Here is a 25,551-nt window from a genome sequence, read left to right as displayed (position 1 = left end):
ACCAGAATGCAATACAAATCACTAGGAACGCACTAAAGGGTACTTGGAACAGTATCTAGAGCCTGGCAAGTTTATATACCTTTATTTTTAATTTGATTGGTCCACGTCATGCCTACTCCCCAAAACGTGCGTGAATGGGGTCGCCGGAATTACATGGTCAAATGGGAGCCGACCGCAAGGTTAGAAGGTGCTCGCAATGCAAGCAGCGTTCCCAATACTGTATGGGCCGCGAATCCGACCAGAGTGTTTGGCGTGTGTGGCCCACCAGCAAGGAGCTTCTGAGCCACACACGGCTCGCCTGGAGGCAGGAGTACTCAAGCTGCGTGTGGCTCGATCAGAGGACCCCTGCCCGCTTGCGCGCAGCGAGCCAGCTAAGTACCGTTACAGGCTTGAGGTAAATCATTTTATATCCTAAGGTATTTAAGGGGAAATATTTTTGCTACCAATATTAATAGAAATGAAAATGATGATGATTGAGCAAGAATGATCAGTATATACAGATGAGATCAGGGAAATTGTGTAACAATAAGAAGATTAAAGAAGTAACATTCCCAAATAGTACACATATGGAATGGGAAACTGCTTAATCTCACACCCAACAGGAAATATTGTAAACAGTCTCTATTTGTTCCCGTATCTCTCAGGTCATGGAAGTAAACAGAATTACTCACATTCGTCTATTATAAACCGATGCAGTGGGCAGTCCTTTGAGGCATTCACATCAGATGACAAAGGCAGGACCTACGCATTTCGAGGTAAGTAAAAATGATTGAGGTGGTCTTTATTTGAAGACCTGGTCTGGTCTGTGATCACACTGAATGAATGGGAAGACTGTTTGTAATCAGCATCTGGAGTTTTTCTGAGGCCAATAATTCTCCAGAACCTGGACGCCCTATTCTTACTAAATGTTACGTTTAATGTAAGCAGGCAGTGTTTACAACCAATGAGTGTGAATGGATGATTATTATCATACAGTCAATGAGAGAAAAGCTAGTGTGACCTGCTGATTAATATATTCGTACCAAGTGAGTGAATGAATAAGGTTCTCCTACTTCGTGAGTGGGAGAGAAACATAGACCTATCCTAGAAGTTTTAAGTTGGTGAATAATGTAAATGAAGAAGGTATTACTATTACTATCAAGTGAGTGTGAAGGAATGAGCAACATACCCCTTTCCAGCGAGTTTGAATTGGTGAATAGCATACCCCTATCTTGTAAGTGTAAATGAAGAATGAATGAATGAATGACTACATTCATTGGCAGTGTGTATGAGTGGATAGTTCAATTCTAACTGATATGTGTGACTCATGTGTGAATGGATGAATAATAGCTTGAGTGGATGAATCAAATACTACAATACATCCATCTATTCCTTGCCTGTGAGATCATTCTTAATCCAAGGTTGATGGGTGAATGAGATAAAACATTCCCATGGGTGTGTGAAAGATACATTGCAATCATTCAATGTGAGTGCTACTGCTTGTTGAGTGTGAGTGAAGAGTAGTCTGTTAGTGCTTGTGGAGACTGTAAAAATCCCTGTACCTTGCCCATCTTTTCAGGGGGCTGGTATATCCGTGTGGACAGCGTTAAAGATGGCTGGCATGCATGGCCTCTCAACCACACATGGAGGACACTACATGGCCAGGTGGATGCCGTCTTTAACTGGGAGAACAGGATGTACTTTATTCAGGTACTGAAGCTGAATGGGATTGGTAAGGAGGGTCAGGGTTAGGCAGAGCTGGTTTAATACTGCCCAAGGCCCAAATTGAGACCCCCTCACAGAGCCATGGGCTCTGTTCTATGAATGATGGTGGCTGAGTGTCATGTGTGTGGTGTCTGAGTGCTGTGTATGTTGGTAAAAGGCTGACTACTGTCTGAGCCTGGACATTAGATGAGTGCCTGGACTCGAGTTTTCTAATCAAGATCCAGTGGTCCTCATCTTAGTAGTATCCTCCAAATTGCTGCTGAACCAAGACAGGAATAGATCCAGGAAGCTTATAAGAGAAAAACCCTCAACCATTGCATTTAGATCAGGTTTCCTAGTTTCCCCAAAAGCTGTGTCTGTCTTACAGAAGATCAGAGTGTCTACTAATGTTCCAAAGAGTTCAGTTTGAGGGTACAGGATCCCTGGGGCTACAGGAGCTCAGTCTGTGGGTAATGGAGCAGAGTCTAGGGGTTTATGAGCTAAATTAGAGAGTTCTGGATCCTGGTCTGGGGGTGCAGGAGCAGAGTCTAGGGGATCCTAGAGCTCAATCTGGTGGTAATTGAGCAGAGTCTAGGGGATCCTGGTCTAGGGATACAGGAGCTCAATCTGGGGGTAATTGAGCAGAGTCTAGGGGATCCTGGTCTAGGGATACAGGAGCTCAATCTGGGGGTAATGGAGCAGTTTGCGGGTGAATAGTGGGATGTTATAAGAGCACAGTTTATGGTACATGCGCTCCATTTTGCAGTGTAGGAGGTGCTGACAGTCTGGGACTACAGGAGCTCTTTGAGGAGTCCAAGAGTTCTTTACTGCTGGTTAGTGAGCTTAGTCTGTTCGTTCAGGATTTGGACTCTAGATGCAGGAGCCCATCTTGGTGGTAGATTCAAGGTTCATTTACTTTATCAGCCTGTATATCTTCTTTTATCTCAGGGATCCCAGGTCATTACTTACGTAACTGATCAATTATATATCCCCGTTCTGGGGTATCCCAAGTCTGTGCATGAAGAGCTGGGCGTGACCGGAATAGACGCAGCCTTCACCTGTCCATCATCCAGTAAACTGTACGTTATTAAAGGTAAGTGTGGCAAAAATGTGTGGCAAAAATATTAAAGGTAAGTGTGGCAGAGTACAGAATATTTGATAGAGTCCTAACCTCAACATCTGAGGAAAGGGATTTAGGGGTGATTATTTCTGATGACTTAAAGGTAGGCAGACAATGTAATAGAGCAGCAGGAAATGCTAGCAGAATGCTTGGTTGTATAGGGAGAGGTATTAGCAGTAGAAAGAGGGAAGTGCTCATGCCATTGTACAGAACACTGGTGAGACCTCACTTGGAGTATTGTACGCAGTACTGGAGACCATATCTTCAGAAGGATATTGATACCTTAGAGAGAGTTCAGAGAAGGGCTACTAAACTGGTTCATGGATTGCAGGATAAACCTTACCAGGAAAGGTTAAAGGATCTTAACATGTATAGCTTGGAGGAAAGACGAGACAGGGGGGATATGATAGAAACATTTAAATACATAAAGGGAATCAACACCGTAAAGGAGGAGACTATATTTAAAAGAAGAAAAACTACCACAACAAGAGGACATAGTCTTAAATTAGAAGGACAAAGGTTTAAAAATAATATCAGGAAGTATTACTTTACTGAGAGGGTAGTGGATGCATGGAATAGCCTTCCAGCTGAAGTGGTAGAGGTTAACACAGTAAAGGAGTTTAAGCATGCGTGGGATAGGCATAAGGCTATCCTAACTATAAGATAAGGCCAGGGACTAATGAAAGTATTTAGAAAATTGGGCAGACTAGATGGGCAGAATGGTTCTTATCTGCCGTCACATTCTATGTTTCTATGTTTCTATGTTTCTAAAAATGACATTTGGTAGAAAATTCGGGATGTTTTGCAATCTTCATGTAATTAGCCTTTCTTTAGCCTTTCTGCCTACAGTACAACAGTGCATAGTTCAGCTGAAGAGACAGTGACTGAGGTGGGACCTTGCATGGACCCCAGGTAGCAAGGACAAAGAAGGTGCACAGCATCGAACTTGTACCATTATTCTGGGACAGGTTTGCAGGTGGGAGCAAGGAAAGGGCTGCATTACGAGCCATACTTTAATGCTCCAGCAGAGGGTGCCATATGTATATGAAAGCTGGCATGAGGATAGAGGAGAGACAAGTGCTGGCGTTAACATATCAAAGAGGGCAGACAAGAAACAGGTACAGGAATAGTCTAACTGTAACGGAATGAAATTCACTAACATGCACCCAGCAACATGGATTAATCATGGAATAGGTTTTATGTAGCAGGCGTGACCGGTGTATAGTCGCCATATGGGCTGGCGGAACCTTGGACAAAAACCTCCCCACATACCTAACCCAATAATACACTGACACCTGGTATATGGGAAAATTTGTCCACAGCTTTATTAAATAATTTATATAATATATAACGATAATATTGCTTTAAATAAATTAACATATAAACATGGGTCATTGCCCCCACCTTCCGCCCCTCTCCTCCGTATCCTTCTTTTTAATAGAGGGCAATGACCCCCAACATAACAAATACAAATATATAACGACATTTTCCAACCTCGCCAACTTGAACCGAACAAGTGCCAACCATAAGTAACCATGGCAGGGGTATACCCGGATACCCCTGCCCCACCAGGTTCTGAGCCACCTCCAGGACTCGAAACCACCATTGACCATAATTCCAATTTCTCCATGTTCCTCACGTTCCTCATAGGGAGCCTATGTCCTCTCTCTCAGCTCCCTATCCCGCCACAAGCTCAGACCTTGACCCCTTAAGCTGTCTGAGCTCCGCCACCCCGAAGAAGGAACGCCCTCTGCATCCCTTCCTGCAAACCCAAGTTCAGCAGGTCGTAACCCACTGCCGAAAGGTGTACACCGTCCGAGCGGTAATACCCATCCAACCCCTCCTCCAGCTCCTGGTGCCTTACCACCACTCCCCCCAGTTTCCTGACAAAACTCGCCATCAGGCTGTTCACCTTACCCCTGCATCTGTCAATGGCTACCGGGTCCCGGGCGTAACGCCACCGCCGCCGCGGAACAATCTCAGACCATACCAGCATCACCCCGGGAAGCAGATCAACCAACCGGTTAAGATCCTGCTTCATCCATTTTACCAGCCTCCGCTGCGGGGTGAGGCCCAGGTCATTACCGCCTGCATGTAAAACTAGCATATCCGGCCGCGCCCCGCCTGCGACCATACCAAATATTGCCCTGCAGACGTCCCCCCAGCAGAAGCCCCGATACCCCCACCAGTGCACTACGAGCTGGTCCTCCGGAAAGCCCAGCTGCTGGCCTTGAGCTCGAGCTGCAGCCCTCCGTCCAGCCCAGAAAATGAAGGAATGACCCACGATCCAAGCGACCCGGCCTGGGGAAGAAAGAAAACACAGGATAAAACCACCCGTACCCCCCAGGCCGCCCCAATGCCCCTTAGTGTTCCAACAAACCCAAGCGTACATATGAGCGGAACCTAACAGATTCCCATCTCCCAATCCGCTTGACTACCTCATCCCCCAAACCTAGACGTGTGGCCTCCGTGGCCGCCCCAATACGAAAGGAGTGGGTACCGTATGTGCCGGCATCCAATCCCATCCGACCCAGACCCAGACTGAAAACTTTCTGAAATTGGAAGCGAGAGAGCGACGAGCCATCCGCGTGGACCAACAGGGACCCGCCAACCGCGGGCCTCTGATCCAAATACTCCGACACCGCAGCTACTGGGCACAGTGCCGAGCCCGGCAGGGCCCCCAGCGTAACGTCCCGGCCCTTACCTTCCACATCCGTCTTGGACCTAGCCAAGTGCACCACCAGCTTCCCATCCAGTATACGTACCCCGGACACCTGTAGGCCCCCCGTGGCCGCCCGGGTGTTGCTCACCAACTCCCCGACGCGGAACGCCCCAAAGAAAGCCAAAAGAAATGCCACACGGAATAGCGACACCTCAAATGCATTGAAACAAATGGTGGGCAGCGCCTGAACAAGCCCTTCCAGCACATGCACCGACACCGGGCGCCTAGCGTCGGGGGCCCTCCGAGCCCTCCGATACCCTTTGAGCGCTTGCCGGACAATAAACGCCTTGGTAAGGTCCGCTCCCCCATGGAGCTTGAACCAGAACGCCATTGCAGCCATGTTCCTGTCAATCACCGCCGGGGAGGCGCCCCCCGCCAGTAATTGAAAGGTAAACCACAAGAAGGCATCCAGAGGCGGCTCCCCTCGTACCCCTCGGCCCAGCCCGCCCCAGGAACGTTCCCATGAACTCCAGACCTTACTGTATGCGGCCCATGTGGCCGGTGCCAGCGAAGCCTTCACGAGTCCGCCAAGCAGGACGCTCCTAGCTGCCACATCTCGATCGGGCACGGCTGACCCCTGTCCTGGGCCTCCGGGGCCATCGTTCGAAACCGGGACCACTGAAAACGAGACAGAGCGTCAGCCACCTCGTTCAAGTACCCAGGCACATGGCGCGCGCGAAAGACCACATTCAGGGACATGCACAACAAAACAAAGCGACGCAGCAGAGTCACCACCGGCCTCGATGCTGCAGACTGATTATTAACCGCGTGCACCACGGACATGTTGTCCGAGAAGAAAACTACCTTCCTGTCCCTCAACCGGTCCCCCCACAGCGCCAACGCCACCACCAGTGGGAACAGCTCCAGAAACGCCAGGTTACGCATGAGGGGGCTCTGCCCCCATGCCTCCGGCCACTTTTCTGCACACCAGCTCCCGCTGAAGTAGGCCCCAAAACCCACGCTACCCGACGCGTCGGTGTACAGCTCCAGCTCAGCTGTCGACACGCCCCCTTGCCGAAAGAACACCGTCCCGTTAAAGTCCCTGAGGAAGGTATCCCACACCCCCAAGTCCGCCCGCATGGACGAAGATACCCGGATGAAATGGTGAGGGGACCTAATCCCCGCGGTAGCCGCCGATAAGCTGCGGCTAAACACCCTACCCATGGGTATCACCCTACAGGCGAAATTGAGCATACCGACCAGTGACTGCAGTCGGCGCAGGGTCACCTTCCGTGCCCGACACACCTCTGCCACCACGCCGCGCAACCCTTCCAGCTTTGCCAGCGGCAGCCGACATTCCCCCCGCACTGAATCTATCTCCAGACCCAGGAAACTAAGGCACTCAGTCGGGCCCTCAGTTTTATCTGCCGCCAGCGGCACCCCAAAGCAGCCCGCCACCCATTGAATAGTACCTAACAAGTGCTGGCACGCGGGAGATCCGGCCGGCCCCACACACAGGAAATCATCCAGATAGTGCACCACCGCTTTATCTCCCGCTTCCGTCCGCACCACCCACTCGAGAAATGAACTAAACTTCTCAAAGTAAGAGCACGAAATGGAACACCCCATGGGAAGGCACAAATCCACAAAGTAGCCCCCCTCAAAGAAGCACCCTAACAGGTGGTGACACGCCGGGTGCACCGGAAGCAACCTAAAAGCAGCCTCGATATCCACCTTGGCCATCAACGCACCACGCCCGGCTCTCTTCACCAGCTCGACCGCCTGGTCAAATGATGCGTAAGAGACCGAGCATAGGTCCCTGTCAATGTCGTCGTTCACCGACTCCCCTTTAGGATAGGAAAGATGGTGAATGAGCCGAAACTTCCCTGTTTCTTTCTTGGGGACCACTCCGAGGGGAGAGACCCGAAGGCCCTCCAGCGGCGGAGGGCCCCGCCATCCTACCCAACCGCACCTCCTTGTCCAGCTTCTCCCGAACCACCTCTGGAAACTCCACCACTGACTTGAGATTATGAGGGCACGCAGTGCCACCCCTCTCCCGAAAAGGAATGACAAACCCTTGCCCAAACCCCGCCCTAAGCAGCTCCGCGTCTGCCCTGTTACCGTAGCGGTTTAGCCAGGGCTCCATCGCGTCTAGTTTCACTGGGGTTAGCCCCCGAGGTAGTGGGAGACCCTCCGCCGCCAACCGCGGCAGAGGCTCCCGTCCCCCCGGACTTTCCCTTCTTGAAACAACGTTGGAGCCCATGAGCCCCACCGCAGCCCGAGCACTCGTGCTTGAAGCGGCAGGCTGCGCCCCACTTGCACTGGCCCTCATTAAAGAGCCAGCATAAGCCCTTCTGCGAGGCGGCCGACGAGGAGGACTGACCCTTAGCGCCAGCCGCGTGCTGAAAGGGCTGCGCCTTCTGCGCCATCATGAGCTTCATCCAGAGAGGCAGGTCCATCTGGTCCCACCGCATGCCCGGATTCGCCGCCAGCCGCTGCCGGAACTGCTCATCATACCGCCACCATGCCAATCCGCCATAGGTGCGGTATGCCTCCCATATGCCGTCCAAGTAGCAAAACAGGGACGAGCAGGAGCCCGGCGATTTTTCCCCGATTACGCTGGCCAGGATACAGAATGCCCTTAGCCAGTTACCAAAAGACTTCGGTATCTTGCGATACCTCCGCCGTTTCTCCTCCTCCTCTTTCTTTTCGTCCTTCTTGTCCTCCTCCTTGAGGTCAAGAAAGTCCTCCAAGGGAAGAAGCGAGAAGATCTCGCAAAATTCCCCCTTCCAGATTTTATCTTTCACCTCCTGCTTGAGGTGCACCCCCAGCGGGCCCGCGAAGGACACATACGCATGCTGCCTCGCCGCTTCCGTCACCCCACCCGTCAACTCCGCCCGTTCGCTTCCCGCCTCACCCGCGCTGGAAGCCGACACCGCTTCCCCGCCCGCAACTGCCGCCGGGGTCCCTAGACCGGACCCCGACTCACCTCCCCCCTGCGTCCACACCTGCCCTACGCTACCCTGTGTGCCACCCCCCGCCCCCAGTGAGTGGAGTAGTGACTGCAGTGTTTGTACTAGTGCACTGGACTGTAGCGATTCAGTAGACTCACCGGCCAAGCCCCTGGATCCGATGATACCCGGGGCTGCGCAGTCCGTCACTGCCCGTCCAGGATGAACGCCATCCGCCGATGACCCGCCAACCAGGGATCCCACCCGGTGCCTGGAAAACTCAGATGAGGAGCGACTCCGGGACCTGGAAAGAGGAGAAGAAGTCCTGGGCAAGGCGTACTGTTCCCCCACCACCTTCCCGCCCCGAACCGGGGAGCGCCTGCCAACCGCCAAAGCCTCCCGCCGGGTATCCTCCCGCCGTCGCGCCCCAAAGGCCCTGAGAGCCCTGCCACGTGGACTACGACTCCTACCGTCGCCTTTGGATGCCAACCCCCGTCGATGCAACCTGGGGGACCCGGACCCTGCCGAACTCCCTGACGTTGCGCGCCTGCGCCGGGGCCTCCGTCTGCGTGTCCTGGGGGCCCTAACCGGCGAGGGGCTAGCACTACCCGACTCCGAACTAGACCCGCCCTCCCCGCTTCCCGCCCCGCGCCCCAACCCCGCTGCAGCCCGACCCACCCCTGCTCCTACGGAACCCAGACCAGGGACACCTCCCCCGGGGCCCTCCACGGACGCGGACGGTGACACCCCGCTCCCCGAGACAGCTATCCCCGACCGACCGGACCTCGGAGCCTTTCCTTTCCCCTTACCCTCTACCACCCTCCTAACAACCACCGAACCCGCAGGCACTACCTTCCGCCCCGCAAGCGAACTACCGAGGGACCCCCCACCCACCCCCACGGAAGCCCGCCCAGTCTGCACTCCGCGAGACCCCTTTGCGGCATCCCGCACCCCCCCCAGGGGCCCTCCGCCCGACCCCTGCTCCCCTTGGGCCGCTCGCCTACCCGCCCCCCCGTCTGCCCGCTCCCTGGAATCGGGCCTCACTCCCCGCCTGCCCACCACGCCAAGGGGACCCCCGGAAGGGGCACCTGCACTTGCCTGCTGTACGTTGGGCCCGTCGTGGGCCGTCCCAGTCCGCGTGCTGCAGTCCACTGCCAAGACCGATGGGGGTGCCCTCCTGGGCCGAGACCCCGCCCCGCCAGGCCCCGCACCAGGCCGTCCGGCCGCCATTTTGGATCCTGCTCCGCGCACGGCCCCATCCGTGTTAGGGGGTGGTGCAGCGATGTCCAGGGCAGCCGCCCGTCTCGACTCACCACGCCGAAGCCCCGGCCGCACACTGGGAGGCAGAGCCTCGACCAGGCAGCTCCTGGGCCTGCTGCGACTTCCACTGGCTGCCTCCTGCACTCCCGTGCCACCGACCTCCGGTTCTCCTCCCGGGCTCAAACGCCTCGGGGGCCTCCTGGCCCTCGCCGGGCGCGAGTCTCCGGCCTCCTGTCCTGCCGCCGCAGCAAGGACCGGGCCCAGCTGGGCCTGCACCCAATCCGCTCCTTGTTGCCGCGCCGCTGTCCTGATCCCCTCCAGAAGCTTCTCCACGATATCCATGGCCCTGCAGAGGAGACAAAGAGAGAAACCCTACCCAGAAAGTATAGAGAGCACCGGGATGCACACAAACTAAACCGGGTAGGAAATTAGAAGTGAACCTCACAAAATGGCTCCTCCCTTAAATAGCCAAACCCACATATCCCATAACCCACCTGTCCTGTCTGTTCCTCCTGGGCCCGCCTCCTAACCCCTGTCAAGGCCCTGTTCCGCTTAAGCTGTGCTTTTGGCTACATGGGGCTACATTATAATGAATGCCTTGTGCTGTATAAGAGTATATTTCTCTATTGAAAAAAGTGTGTGTTGTCTGTTTGTGTAGAACAAATAAGCAAGGGTGGAACAGCGCTACAATAACTGATCACAAGGGGGCTGCACACCTGAATAAGAAGGTAACCCTCAAAACCTTCAAGGATTGATCGAACAAGTAGAACAAAGGATACAGGGCCAAAATAAATACAATATTGTGGTAAGTATTCAAAAAAAGGTACCAATCAACATTTGAAGACTTTTAAAACCTCAAAAGGACATTTGTATCTTTTACTTGGTACCTTTTTTTGATTACTTACCACAATATTGTATTTATTTTGGAGCTACCTGTATCCTTTGTCTGTTTGTGTGTTGTCTGTTTTTGTACGTCCCTCGATAACCAGGTTTTAGGATTCCTGACTGCAGATGTAGACAAGGAATAGAACAAAGTATTATTAGACTTTAGAGCAGTGGTTCTCAACCCAGTCCTCAGGACCCCCTACCAGTCCAGGGTTTAGGGATTCACCCAGGTAATCCCTAAACCCTGGACTGGTAGGGGGTCCTTGAGGACAAGGTTGAGAACCACTGCTTTAGAGTGATTGGGTTTAACAAAGATACCGCAATCTGAATAAAAACACAAACAGACGGGATTCCAGAGGATGGGTATGTCAGACTAGCCAAAGTTAGGGCAAGCAGCAAACTAGGTCAAAAACAATCATGGTCAGGCAAACAGTATAACAGCAACAATAATCCAAAACATCCCAAGCACTGCATATACCAGGCAAGGATCATCAATATAGGACTAGGCTTTAAATAGGCTTCGGTCTAGTGCATCAAATGACACATAAAGATGTGACTATCCGCATCCAAAGTAGATCCTGGAAACCATTTCCGAGTCAAGAAAAGGATGTGAGGCGCCAAATGCATCAAGTAAAAGGCATTGAGTATCGAGCATCCACTGTCATTGGCATTCTGATGGCGCAAACATGGATGTGTGGCATTTCTGAGAGTCCCAGCCTAGCACGGACCCCTGTAAATCATATTTTTGTCTACACAGGTAACACTTTGACCATGGTGGACCTCGTGCAGAGCCCCCGAGTTGCCAGAGACAATAAGACCATTGCTATAAGTCAGGTGGACAGTGCCATGTGCAATGAACATGGGATCTACCTTTTCCAGGGCCCTCACTATTACTGGTACAAGGATGTGGCAGAACTGGAAGCTGCTACAGAACTCCCCAAAGTTGGCATCGTCACCACTCAGTTTTTTGACTGTTAGAAGCAGATTGTGTATGGAGAGGGACTTTCTATGATTGTTCCAGTAATGATGAGGATGTGTCATTCTGTCCTAAAATTATTTGCTAATTTGTATTATAGTGAGATATGTTCTAAGGTTGTTGTGGTCATTCTGGATTTATTTACGTTATCGTTCACTTGCTCTCATTTTGTAATTCATTAACACTGTATCCTTCAATCTTTACCGAATTGATCTACTAATAAACATGGAATGGAAATCCTGATCTTGTTGTAGTGTTTATGGTGGTAGTGGTAAAACACAAACATTATGGCTGTGGAAGACATTCTCTCCCTGACGCTTTACACCTGATATCGGTTCTTCTAAATTTATCTTGATAAAGTGTATAAACGGTGTGCGCAGTAAATAATACAATTATAAATAGACTGAACTGCCTCTTCCAATTCAAAATACTAATGTGAATCTACATGAAGGATGTGTCTCTGGCACAAAACTTAGTGCAATTGCATAGACAATGTAGTTGCCTAAATAATGTAAGAGTCACCTGTGTATGTCAGACATGTTGAACATTTACAGAAAAAACGTCAGTGAAACAGGGACGGGAGGCCCATTACTGATGCCAGTTGTTGCTATTATTCACTATCACCAGTATAAGTTATGAACCCAGTCCATTTCTGGTGACTCCTGAAATTTGGCTAAAAAGAAAGCCAGGACCCATCTCACACAGATGAATTGGAGATACCCTGGACCTTGTGGAATGGGGACTGTCTGGAGATAAGTGGTAAGTGGTTTACGAAAAAAGCTATTTTAGCACAATTCACATTGTGCAGTTCTTTTGTGAGTGCCTGTCTTTGTTTATAAATTATTTAGTTATTTGTATTAAATACTACACTGTAAGTGTCCATTTTTTTCTCCCTTTTATTGATATGCTGCTAAACCCAAATGGTAAGTGGTTGTAATAAATGATAAGGTAAATGTTACAGACCGTTTCAGCAGACAAGGGGTTAAAATCCGTTTAGGCGATAATCCTCTTTCTGAGACAGGCACAGCTACTGCAGAACACCAAAACTCACGAATTGGATATAAGTGAATGCACCAAACTCCCGAACTGCATACAAGGGAATAAGGTAGCACTCCAAACTCCCGAATTGGAACCTCACGAATAGCTGCTAGCAGACGAACAGGAAAAGCTCCCAAGCGGCTTACACTCCTGGCAATCAGTCTCTATCAGCATACAGTGAATCCCCCCAAGAACGAGACAAGGCTCCGTGTTGAGGGTAAAGCAGTGGTCTGAGGTGCTGGCACACCCAGCCTGGTTTTTCTTACAGTCTTTGCAAATACAGGACCGGCCACAGGGAGGTATAAAACAACCAATCACATCACAGTTACATCCCACATATTCCCTCCCCTTTTCCTGAGAGGAAACGCAATTACACATACAGTTAAAACATACTTTTTACCCAACTATCATAACTCTAAAACCATACATCACATTTACATAAACAATTACATATTCACAATCAATCCATTCAGGGGAACAACATATTAAAAAATGGCATGAATCAGACCAGGGGTTCAAAAGTTAGTAAAGTATCTTTTGGGCCCTGGATGGCACATGGCTATCTGGCTCAAACTGGTTTCAGAGTCTTCTATCCTGGAGATAATGGAGAAGTAATCCAATTACCTCCCAGGACAGAGACCAGACTCCATTATGCACATGGGGACACAAACACAGTAAAACACTTTAAAATACATAAAGTCACCTTTTACACATAACACACAGACATTTCACATATCCCCAGATAGCTGGGATCTGAGCGCACAAAACTACCGAATAGCGCTCAGATCCTATTCACACAGTTCAATTGCCATGGAGCCGAAGTCTTTAACTACACGAATGGGCTCCGTGGCATAGCTATCTGGGTTAACACATTCACATAAGGTCTGGTCCATAGTCCAAAGGCAGCAGGCGAGCAACCAGGCTTCTCCAATGCAATGTGGCGAGATTGGTCTCCTCACAGTAAATAAACACCATTGTATAGTGCTTGCCCTTTTTATTGTGCAAACTACACTCTTTATGATACCCAAACTCTTCCCAAATAATCCTTTTATCTCCAAATGTTTGTATTCAAGACAGAAACAAGTGGACACAAAAACATGCAATGGTAAAAAAAAATACACAATGAACAATGTGGATGTCAAGCTCTATGTCTGGTGATAGAGTAAATGGTGTTCTATGTGAGGATGTTTATATCACTGCTAATTTCCTCAGAGAGGCATATGATATTTAGCCCCAGGGGGAGTATGTGTTGTATGTGTGGTGCATTCGGAGAGTAGGGCGGGCTTGTGCTCCACTCCTTAGTTTATACACAACTGGGAGAAATAAGGTCCAGGCCAGAGTTTTTGGAACTGTCTCCAACCCATTGCTCAGCTGCAGATGATCAGCTGTAGCAGTGGGAATAAACCCCTCCCTGCTAGGCAGGTAAAGGGGGATTTTTTGGTTCTATCTCGGAGAGGTTGGAAGCAGCAGGCTAGCTGAGAGCACTGGAGTGCAGAAAGGAGAGCAGAGTGTTGCTATCTTATACGGTTGGTGCAACCCAACGATATGTTTTGTTAGTTTAACCCTGATAGAGAGGGATATTAAAAGTTAGTCAGTGCTCAGACGAGCTAGGTTTTTGTTTACATTTATTAGGTTTTCTTTAGTTGTGTTGCTTTCTCCTGTGTGGACTTACCAATAAAGTGCCTGGATTATGTGAGAATAAAAGGACTGTGCCTGTTGTTTACCCTAGAGGACAGTGGCGTACACACAACCCATGGGGCCCCATTGCGAAAACTGATATGTCGCCCCCCCGCCTCCGTGCTTACTCTGCGTGGGCCGGGGCCGCAACACATGGCGGCGGGCACCTGGTCGCAGGGCTGCGACCGCGGTATGTACGCCAGTGCATGCAGATACACATACACTTAAAGGACCACTACAGACACCCAGATCACATCAGCTCAATGAAGTTGTCTGGGTCTGAGAAACTGCTATGTTTCACTAAGGGTTAATCCAGCCTCTAGTGGCTGTCTCATTGACAGCCACTAGAGGAGCTGCCTCGATTCTCACTGTGAAAATCAACTGAACTTCCATAGGAAAGCATTGAGTAATGAGAGGTGGATTGGGGCGGAGAGATCCCCAGCGCCAAGGGAGTCCGGTGCTGGAGAAAGGTAAGTGCTGAAGACACACACACACACTCTCTCACGAACAGATGCATACACACTAGCTAACAGACACACACACACACACACACACACTCTCACAAACAGACGCATACACACTAGCTAACAGACACACACATTTACTGACAGACACACACTCAGTGACAGACATACATACACACTCACTTACAAAACACACACTCACTAACAGACACCAAAAAGAATCACTAACAGACACACACAGTAACACACTAACACACACTCTAACACAGACACACTCTAACACTAACACACACTAACACACATTTTTTTTAATTTAATCCCCCCAGCCTCCCTACTTTTGGGAGTGCTGAGGGGATTCCCTGGGGTCCAGTGGTGTCACCCGGCGTGCAGGCAGGCTGGCTGGCGGATGGGCGCTCGAGGGAGCATTCTCCCCTGTGTGCTTCCTCTTCAGCTCCCTTGCACGCACCGCACTGATGCAGGAGCCGGAAGACACCAGGGCCAACCTCGGGGGGTGGGGGGGCCCTGAGGTGGCCAGCCCCTGGGCCCCCCAGGAGAAGAGGCTGGCCACAGTGGGTACATACCGGGACGCAGGGCGACCCCGGTATGTATGCCACTGCTAGAGGACCATGCTATCTGCAAACAAGGATCATAGACTGGACAAAATGTAACACTCCAATATTGTATTCCATACACATAAAAGGGGAAACCATTAAATGCAATCTATCGTGTAGTAAGTTAAACAATATCAAAAGAGAAACCCAATTTATTTAGACTGGAGCTGTTTTGGGCATAGGACCGTGTGCACAGTCGGTCAAAATTATGACTTCCATGGAAATCCTGAACCCCTGAACCGATCTGGGTGATTCTAAATCTGCAGTCACATTCTATGTTTCTATATGTTTTCTGTGCCTGGAGATCATTGAGCTTAGTACAGTTCCTGACTCAATTATCTCTCAGGCATAGGGAAGGGATTATCCTGTTTTGTGTGGTAGTGTCCTGGACCTGAGAGCCAATGTAATTACAGTGTGTACTTTGTCACAGTCCCCTCTCAGGTCCAATGGGGAATGCCCCTGGAATATGTTATGGAAAACTCCTTGCATGGGGTCTTGCATATAAGGCCAGTTGTGGCTGCCATTAAACAGTTCAACTTTACCCTAAACACAGAACCTTGTCTTGTGATTGTAGGGAACAGCTATACCAGCTATATCACTAGCTCTTGCAAGAGCTATCCTGCTATACTCTCTGGAGTAGGAGAGGTCTACCCACTGAAAGCTGGATCCCTGACTTGGGTCCAGGGTGGGTGGAGGAAAGTGGAGGAAAGCTGCAGTGGCTAGTGGTCTACAGTGCTGATGGTGTCTGGTGGAGTGTTTGAAAGTACTCGGAGGTACTAGGAAGCAGTGATTGGCGGAGGCACCCCGTTCGGGTGCTAGGCGGTCAGTCACAATACTATTCTATATATTTGATTAATTTCTTTACCTTTTTGTGTATTGAATGTGAAATACCTTATTAGAATTTAAACCATTTTGAAGTATTGTCCGGATTTATAACATAGCGTAGACACATTTTTAATTACTCCTTGATGTATTTTCCAATCTTGTTAGCGCATTACGGCAAAAAAATTTTTTTGATTGTGGCATGACAATCTAGGACAGGCAAATGAATCTCCAATGAATATCGCTGTATATGCTATGTGGCTTTCCGTGGACATGGTAATACAGAAGCAGAGATTAATTTATCCTTATATAAGGAGGACACAGAGCAATCCCAGTAAAACAGAGTTACTAGTACAGAAAAAAATTCAGTGAAACAGGGACGGGAGGCCCATTTCTGATGCCACTATTATTCACTATCACCACTATAAGTTATGAACCCAGTCCATTTCTACCATACAAATTTGAAGGGATGAATAAAGTATACAATACATATAGGGGTGTAATTAATATTTTATTTGAAACATACTGAAAAGCAAAAAACAAAAGATTAAATTTCTATTTTTTTTTACCCAAAGATACAGACTGTGCCATATGCCATGCGGTGCTTGTATTCATATAAGACAAAAGAAGCTGGGGGGAAGTTCCCACTCATTTCCAGCTTCCCAGGCACAGTGTGAATGGTTATCCCTTTGCCTAAACCTTTAGACAGCTTCTGAAGCATACGTTGGGCCAGGTAGCGCTTGGCAAAACCTGGATCGGCCTCAATGTTGGCATAGACATCCGGAGGTGGATTTGGGATTTTCCATTCTAGATCTCCAATCAACTGATGTGTTTTTCCTTTGTCTAAGGACACTGGGTTCTCACTGTAGCAAAGGACGACTTGGGTTCCACACTCTCCCCTTACTGAAATGTAACTGCCATTTACTAGGACCTCCTCAGGTTTGTCCTCCGAAGGATGGGACACCATCACTGCCCAGCGCAGCCAGTCATAGTTCTTCTCAATCATCTTGAAAATAGCTACTGCTTTCTCCTGGTCTGTGAGGGACTCATGGGCTGGCAAAAACTTTTCCACATCTTCTCGGGCCTGTTCCTTAAAATATGATGCACAATCTTTTGATGTTTCCTCCATTCTCCGATAAAGAGCTGTCATCTTGTCTGTCCATCTGCCCATCATCAATCGAGTGTCTCTGCCAGTTAAAGAACCATGTACAAAAAGACACAGCAAGCCTGTGCTGAGAACAAAATTAATCTTTTGGCAGAATGCTATCATTTCCCACCGGCGTGGGTGGTGATCTTGAATAACTTGCTGAAGGAGAGTGGCCTGATCTGCCAGAACAGAGATTCCAAGCAGACGATTATAGAGCGCATTCACCTGTCTTTCAATCTTGTAATCTTGTACATACTGCAGGAAAACCTCCTTCTCCTTCTCGGAGTAAGACTTCTCCGCTCGAATCACAGCACTCAACTGCTGGTAGACCACGGTCATATCATCTTCACATCTTGTGACATCAGTGTCTCTCATCAATCCCTTTCCTGCTGCCAACTCCTTGTCAATAGACTCCAGGGTTTTCTTCACAATCTCTAATTCTTCAGCTGTAGCTGAGCCATTAATCTGAGCCACTATTCCTAGCACAACAGAGTTTAGTGACTGGACATAGCTCACTGATTCCCAAGCTTTACCAAACTGAGCCATGATCATTCCAAATCTCAGTCGTCAGTCTCAGGCTCGTGATTCTGCCAGTAAACATTGGAAAATAAAAGAAAAAATAGTAATAAAACATAAAGAGGGAATGGAAACATGGCTTTGATTAATTTTCACATTTTGTCATGAGAATTCTTCAATTCCCCTACCTGTCTATATATTAACATCTCCTTCTACCTGTCTATATATTAACATCACTGTCTACCTGTCTATATATTAACATCACTTTCTACCTGTCTATATATTAACATCACCTTCTACCTGTCTATATATTAACATCACCTTCTACCTGTCTATATATTAACATCACTGTCTACCTGTCTATATATTAACATCACTTTCTATCTGTCTATATATTAACATCACTTTCTACCTGTCTATATATTAACATCACTTTCTACCTGTCTATATATTAACATCACTTTCTACCTGTCTATATATTAACATCACTTTCTACCTGTCTATATATTAACATCACCTTCTACCTGTCTATATATTAACATCACTTTATACCTGTCTATATATTAACATCACTTTCTACCTGTCTATATATTAACATCTCCTTCTACCTGTCTATATATTAACATCACTTTATACCTGTCTATATATTAACATCACTTTCTACCTGTCTATATATTAACATCACCTTCTACCTGTCTATATATTAACATCACTTTCTACCTGTCTATATACCAACATCACCTTCTACCTGTCTATATACCAACATCACTTTCTACCTGTCTATATATTAACATCACTTTCTACCTGTCTATATATTAACATCACTTTCTACCTGTCTATATATTAACATCACTTTCTACCTGTCTATATACCAACATTACCTTCTACCTGTCTATATACCAACATCACTTTCTACCTGTCTATATACCAACATCACTTTCTACCTGTCTATATATTAACATCTCCTTCTACCTGTCTATATACCAACATTACCTTCTACCTGTCTATATATTAACATCACCTTCTACCTGTCTATATATTAACATCTCCTTCTACCTGTCTATATATTAACATCACTTTATACCTGTCTATATATTAACATCACTTTCTACCTGTCTATATATTAACATCACCTTCTACCTGTCTATATATTAACATCACTTTCTACCTGTCTATATACCAACATCACCTTCTACCTGTCTATATACCAACATCACTTTCTACCTGTCTATATATTAACATCACTTTCTACCTGTCTATATATTAACATCACTTTCTACCTGTCTATATATTAACATCACTTTCTACCTGTCTATATACCAACATTACCTTCTACCTGTCTATATACCAACATCACTTTCTACCTGTCTATATACCAACATCACTTTCTACCTGTCTATATATTAACATCTCCTTCTACCTGTCTATATACCAACATTACCTTCTACCTGTCTATATATTTAAATCACTTTCTACCTGTCTATATATTAACATCACTTTCTACCTGTCTATATATTAACATCTCCTTCTACCTGTCTATATATTAACATCACTTTATACCTGTCTATATATTAACATCACTTTATACCTGTCTATATATTAACATCACTTTCTACCTGTCTATATATTAACATCACTTTCTACCTGTCTATATACCAACATTATCTTCTACCTGTCTATATAGTAACATCACTTTCTACCTGTCTATATATTAACATCACCTTCTACCTGTCTATATATTAACATCACTTTCTACCTGTCTATATACCAACATCACCTTCTACCTGTCTATATATTAACATCACCTTCTACCTGTCTATATATTAACATCACTTTCTACCTGTCTGTAACATCACTTTCTACCTGTCTATATATTAACATCACTTTCTACCTGTCTGTAACGTCACCTTCTACCTGTCTATATATTAACATCACTTTCTACCTGTCTGTAACATCACTTTCTACCTGTCTATATATTAACATCACTTTCTACCTGTCTGTAACATCACTTTCTACCTGTCTATATATTAACATCACTTTCTACCTGTCTGTAACATCACTTTCTACCTGTCTATATACCAACATTATCTTCTACCTGTCTATATCAACATCACCTTCTACCTGTCTATATAATAACATCACCTTCTACCTGTCTATATATTAACATCACTTTCTACCTGTCTGTAACATCACTTTCTACCTGTCTATATATTAACATCACTTTCTACCTGTCTGTAACGTCACCTTCTACCTGTCTATATATTAACATCACTTTCTACCTGTCTGTAACATCACTTTCTACCTGTCTATATATTAACATCACTTTCTACCTGTCTGTAACATCACTTTCTACCTGTCTATATATTAACATCACTTTCTACCTGTCTGTAACGTCACCTTCTACCTGTCTATATATTAACATCACTTTCTACCTGTCTGTAACGTCACCTTCTACCTGTCTATATATTAACATCACCTTCTACCTGTCTATATATTAACATCACTTTCTACCTGTCTGTAACATCACTTTCTACCTGTCTATATATTAACATCACTTTCTACCTGTCTGTAACATCACTTTCTACCTGTCTATATATTAACATCACTTTCTACCTGTCTATATATTAACATCACTTTCTACCTGTCTGTAACGTCACCTTCTACCTGTCTATATATTAACATCACCTTCTACCTGTCTATATATTAACATCACTTTCTACCTGTCTGTAACATCACTTTCTACCTGTCTATATATTAACATCACTTTCTACCTGTCTGTAACATCACTTTCTACCTGTCTATATATTAACATCACTTTCTACCTGTCTATATATTAACATCACTTTCTACCTGTCTGTAACATCACTTTCTACCTGTCTATATATTAACATCACTTTCTACCTGTCTATATATTAACATCACTTTCTACCGTCTGTAACATCACTTTCTACCTGTCTATATATTAACATCACTTTCTACCTGTCTATATATTAACATCACCTTTTACCTGTCTATATATTAACATCACTTTCTACCTGTCTATATATTAACATCACTTTATACCTGTCTATATATTAACATCACTTTATACCTGTCTGTAACGTCACTTTCTACCTGTCTGTAACATCACTTTCTACCTGTCTATATATTAACCTTACCTTCTACCTGTAAACATTTACTGCTGACACACAATATGCCCCTGACACTGTCTGTAAACATTTACTGCTGACACACAATATGCCCCTGACACTGTCTGTAAACATTTACTGCTGACACACAATATGCCCCTGACACTGTCTGTAAACATTTACTGCTGACACACAATATGCCCCTCACACTGTCTGTAAACATTTAGTGCTGACACACAATATGCCCCTCACACTGTCTGTAAACATTTACTGCTGACACACAATATGCCCCTCACACTGTCTGTAAACATTTACTGCTGACACACAATATGCCCCTCACACTGTCTGTAAACATTTACTGCTGACACACAATATGCCCCTCACACTGTCTGTAAACATTTACTGCTGACACACAATATGCCCCTCACACTGTCTGTAAACATTTACTGCTGACACACAATATGCCCCTCACACTGTCTGTAAACATTTACTGCTGACACACAATATGCCCCTCACACTGTCTGTAAACATTTACTGCTGACACACAATATGCCCCTCACACACATTACACTGTCTGTACGCACTCACTGCTGACACAGAATATGCCCCTCACACACATTACACTGTCTGCACGCACTTACTGCTGACAGACAATATGCCCCTCACACAAATTACACTGTCTGCACGCACTTACTGCTGACAGACAATATGCCCCTCACACACATTACACTGTCTGCGCGCACTTACTGCTGACACACAATATGCCCCTCAAACAAGTTACACTGTCTGTACGCACTTACTGATGACACGCAATATGCCCCGCACACACATTACACTGTCTGTACGCACTTACTGCTGACAGACAATATGCCACTCATACACATTACACTGTCTGTACGCACTTACTGCTGACACGCAATATGCCCCGCACACACATGACACTGTCTGTACGCACTTACTGCTGACACGCAATATGCCCCGCACACACATTACACTGTCTGTACGCACTTACTGATGACACGCAATATGCCCCGCACACACATTACACTGTCTGTACGCACTTACTGATGACACGCAATATGCCCCTCACACACATTACACTGTCTGTACGCACTTACTGATGCTGAGGTAATGGTTTGCTTACCACTTGCTGTACTCCGGTGTGTTGTGTTTTATTTAGCAAAGAGTGATGCTGCCTGTCTGTCGTCTGTACTCTGTCTGTAGTTTGTACTGTCTTTACAGCTCTCTGTCGTCTGTCCTGTACTGTCTTTGTGCTGACCTAAGTCTGTGCTACGTTTTGTGTTAGTAGTCCTTCCCATGATCTTGGCAGAGATGGTACATGATTATCTTATCACTATCTGCAGGCAGGTGACAAACCATGAACAATAGTATAGTGATTGGCCACCATCCCACCAGACAAGGGGAGTTTACAGCACACAGGTGACTAAAGGACACAGCGACATTACTAAGTCAATATTTGAGAGAACGAGATTGCAGAATCTCAGTAAGGAGCCTTTACTTTATCAGTGAACTTCATATTGACATTGTGTGGAATGAGCCATAATGATTCAATATAATGGTAGTCCTTACTAACCAAAATAAGGTCTCTATAGTAGTATCTGAGGTAGGATCTCCTTAATGGTTGCCATAGTAGGGTCTCTTTAAGGGTATTTAGGATAGGACCGCCATGGTGGTACCTAGGTTTAATTTCTCTTTGGTGCTAATTTTGGTAAGGTCTCTATGGTGGTAATTGGGGTTGGGTATCTATGGCAGTAGTCTTGGTATGGTATTTATGGTAGTAGTCAGGGTAGGGATTCTATAATGGTATTTGATTTTAGGGCCTATATGGCATTAGTTGGGCTAAGACCACCCATGTTATATTTGTAGTAGGCTGTCTATGTTGATAATTGGGGTAGGGTCTCTATGGTGGTAATTTTGGTAAGGTCTCTGTGATGGTGATTGGGGTGGGGTCTCTGTTACAAAATGCCTTTTGTAACTGTCTCTTTAAGTGACAAATTGCCCTGCTTCCCTGTATTATGGAGAAGCCTTATTGCCAGCCTCCTTCCTCATGACTATGACCCTGGTGTGTATGGCCCTTTAAAAACAGTCTGTGAGGATATTGGGGCTTATGGACTTTTATGGGACTGGTGCTGGCTCTTTAAGCACATTTTTGGAACATGGGGAAAATTGTGACAATGCCCCTTTAAGACGTACTTTGACCAAGTCCCCAGACTTGTTTAAAGTACTTTATTCATGGCTTCTTTACACTTGGTTCAGTAAATGGGGCTTACTGAACCAAGTACCACATAGGCGGACCACCCAGAAGTGAAAGAGTGCAGGCAATTTACCTCCCAGGCTGGGAGCCTGCTGTAGGTAAATTGCCGACCGCTGGGTGGCCGCAGTTCGATGACGGTGGCCATCTTTGTTCATTCGAAGACGGTCAGCGGTGTGTAGCCAAATCCATGGACCTGAAATCGGCTACACATTTCAACGAACACCGCTGACCCTTACCTTCTCCTCCACTCAGTTTTCAGCTACAGAGACTAAGTCCTGTTCGGCAGTTTGAACTCTGCTATACTGAGCCAATTGCACTAACGGCCCCGTTCGTGCATTTAAATAGGACTTGTAACGAGAACAATCTTGCCACATTGCATTGGAGAAGCCTGGTTGCCTGCCTGTTGCCTCTGAACTATGGCACCATGTTAACAAGCTTGATTTTCCCCTGCAAAGACATGAAAGCCGGGTCCTTCGGTACTTGCCCTATTTGAATAGTGATACCCCAGATAGCTATGCCATGGAGCCCATTCGTATAATGAAAGACTATGTGAAAGACTTTGGCTCAATGGCAATTGAACTGTATGTGTGTGGTCTGAGCGCCATTCAGTAATAATGTGCGCTCAGACCTAAGCTATCTGGGGATATGTTGAATGTACCTGTTTTATGCAATGGCTGCAGTTATATATTTTTATGTATTTTATTGTCTTTGGCTGCCATGTGTTCAATGGAGTTTTGCCTCTGTCCTTGGAGATAATTGGATTACTTCCCAATTATCTCCAGGATAGAAGACTCTGTGGAACTGGTTTTGGGCAGAAAAGCTATGCTTCATTTGGTCACAAAGGACTTTGATCTATCTTTTGAACCAATGGACCAATTTGTATGATTTTGACGTATGTTCGTATTTGGATTATGCTGATTCTGAAAATGTAAGTGAATGTGATGCATACTTTTAAAGTTATGAATAATGTGGAAAAACTGTATTTCTCTGTTTGTGATAATTACATTACCCATTGTGTCTCAATTGTTGTACTTGGGATTAGGGTTGTTATGGTTGTGGTCATAGTAAGTTTTTATGGTAGTCGCCATTACTGGGAGCCTTCTGGAGACCTACATAAAGTACCTTTTAAATACTCTATGTAGGTCGCCAGATGGCCTTTATGTTTATGTCACCTTGTGCCTATTATGGGTGCAGGGTGTGTAATGTAATATTATTTGGGGTATGTCATGTGTAATCTCCAGTCTGGCCTGTGTAGTGCCACCTGCTGGTTGCAAATGTTATGCGCACTACCTGAATAGCAAGACTCTGTAATTTGCATATTCAGGCAGATTTGCATATTATGGTTTCTGCAGGCAGTGGATGTATTGTCTTCCCCATCCCTGTATAAATATTGTACTTTGTTATTATGAGTGTCTGCATGTTTCACCATATAATTGGCTATATTTTGAAATACTGCACATCTAGAGACATTGTTAATGGTGTGTTGGGGCAAGTTGCACCCCCAGTACATGTGCTACAGGCTGCCTAATGTGAATTGTGCACACTGCAGACAGACGTTAAAATCTCCCCCTTGCAAGCTATTTTTTTTCAATAAAAACCCCCTCTCCACCCCATACCTCTCTCCCCTCGCCATCCCACAGCGTGCGCATCTGCTCTGAGCTGGCTATTGGTCCAGTTTGTAAGGAGCGCCTCTCCTACCTTGCCGCTGATCACATGACGCCCAGATTCAGACGACCATCATCTTCCTAGTCCTTGCTAGTCCCTCCAGCCTCTCCAACGTTGGCTGCTGTGTGCATGACTCTTTTTATGATGTGGCACACACACGCCTCCATCATGACATCACAGACACCAGTAATTGCCATATTCACCTACCCTCATGTTTTGGGGGTCTTTTTACAGCAATAATGCCCCAGCCTATAAAACAGCAGTGTTCCAAGTGTTCCTTGTTGCGGTATCTCCTTGACCCAATATGGCATCAATTCCATTCTGTATTTTGATCCCCTTGGCCTGGCTTTGTCTGTTTGTCCGGTTTCTGGTGTCCATGATTGTCTTGACTTTTCAGTCATTCTGTTTTACAGGTGTAGCGGATTGGTACCGGGCTGTCCCACGACATGTATGAGAATAAGTGTATTTGGTCATATGGCTGGTTTAATGTGTATGTACATGTATAGAAAGCATGGTATCCGGGTATAATGACAGTTAAATGTATGTAAAGAATTGTATTCCTCTAGTTGTTCGGTAGAATCATTCAAAATAAAACAAGGGAATGAAACTACCGAACAACCAGACCACCCAGGAATGAGTGTGCCTCCAATTACCGTTTGCAACAATGTTGC

At 46.4% G+C, this 25,551-nt stretch overlaps 2 protein-coding genes across 3 annotated transcripts in view; one reads left to right on the top strand and one right to left on the bottom strand.

The window, feature by feature from the left end:
• HPX (hemopexin) overlaps positions 1-11,780 on the top strand; it is a 59,524-nt gene extending 47,744 nt beyond the window's left edge. Inside the window, exons 7-10 of the mRNA XM_063433352.1 lie at positions 645-755; positions 1,559-1,689; positions 2,632-2,776; positions 11,319-11,780. Coding sequence (XP_063289422.1) covers positions 645-755; positions 1,559-1,689; positions 2,632-2,776; positions 11,319-11,539 — 608 coding nt within the window. The 3' untranslated portion in view covers positions 11,540-11,780. The remainder of the gene's footprint in view (positions 1-644; positions 756-1,558; positions 1,690-2,631; positions 2,777-11,318) is intronic.
• A 4,861-nt stretch (positions 11,781-16,641) lies between these two features.
• LOC134600502 (uncharacterized) lies at positions 16,642-22,258 on the bottom strand. Of its 2 annotated transcripts, none has more exons than XM_063445020.1 (2): positions 22,085-22,258; positions 16,642-17,883 (listed from the first exon to the last, which is right to left on the bottom strand). In XM_063445020.1, exon 2 carries the CDS (start codon positions 17,846-17,848, stop codon positions 16,715-16,717), a length of 1,134 nt encoding a protein of 377 aa, XP_063301090.1. In that variant the 5' UTR covers positions 17,849-17,883; positions 22,085-22,258; the 3' UTR covers positions 16,642-16,714. The 2 variants fall into 2 exon arrangements, with proteins under 2 accessions (XP_063301090.1, XP_063301091.1); XM_063445021.1 differs by having other exon boundaries at positions 22,220-22,240.
• Between the last annotated feature and the right edge of the window lie 3,293 nt (positions 22,259-25,551).

The sequence above is a fragment of the Pelobates fuscus genome, chromosome 1 (assembly GCF_036172605.1).
Source record: "Pelobates fuscus isolate aPelFus1 chromosome 1, aPelFus1.pri, whole genome shotgun sequence".
Classification (NCBI taxonomy): Eukaryota; Metazoa; Chordata; class Amphibia; order Anura; family Pelobatidae; genus Pelobates; species Pelobates fuscus.
The sequence above is the reverse complement of the archived record's forward strand: the minus strand, read 5'-3'. Positions and strand labels throughout refer to the sequence as shown.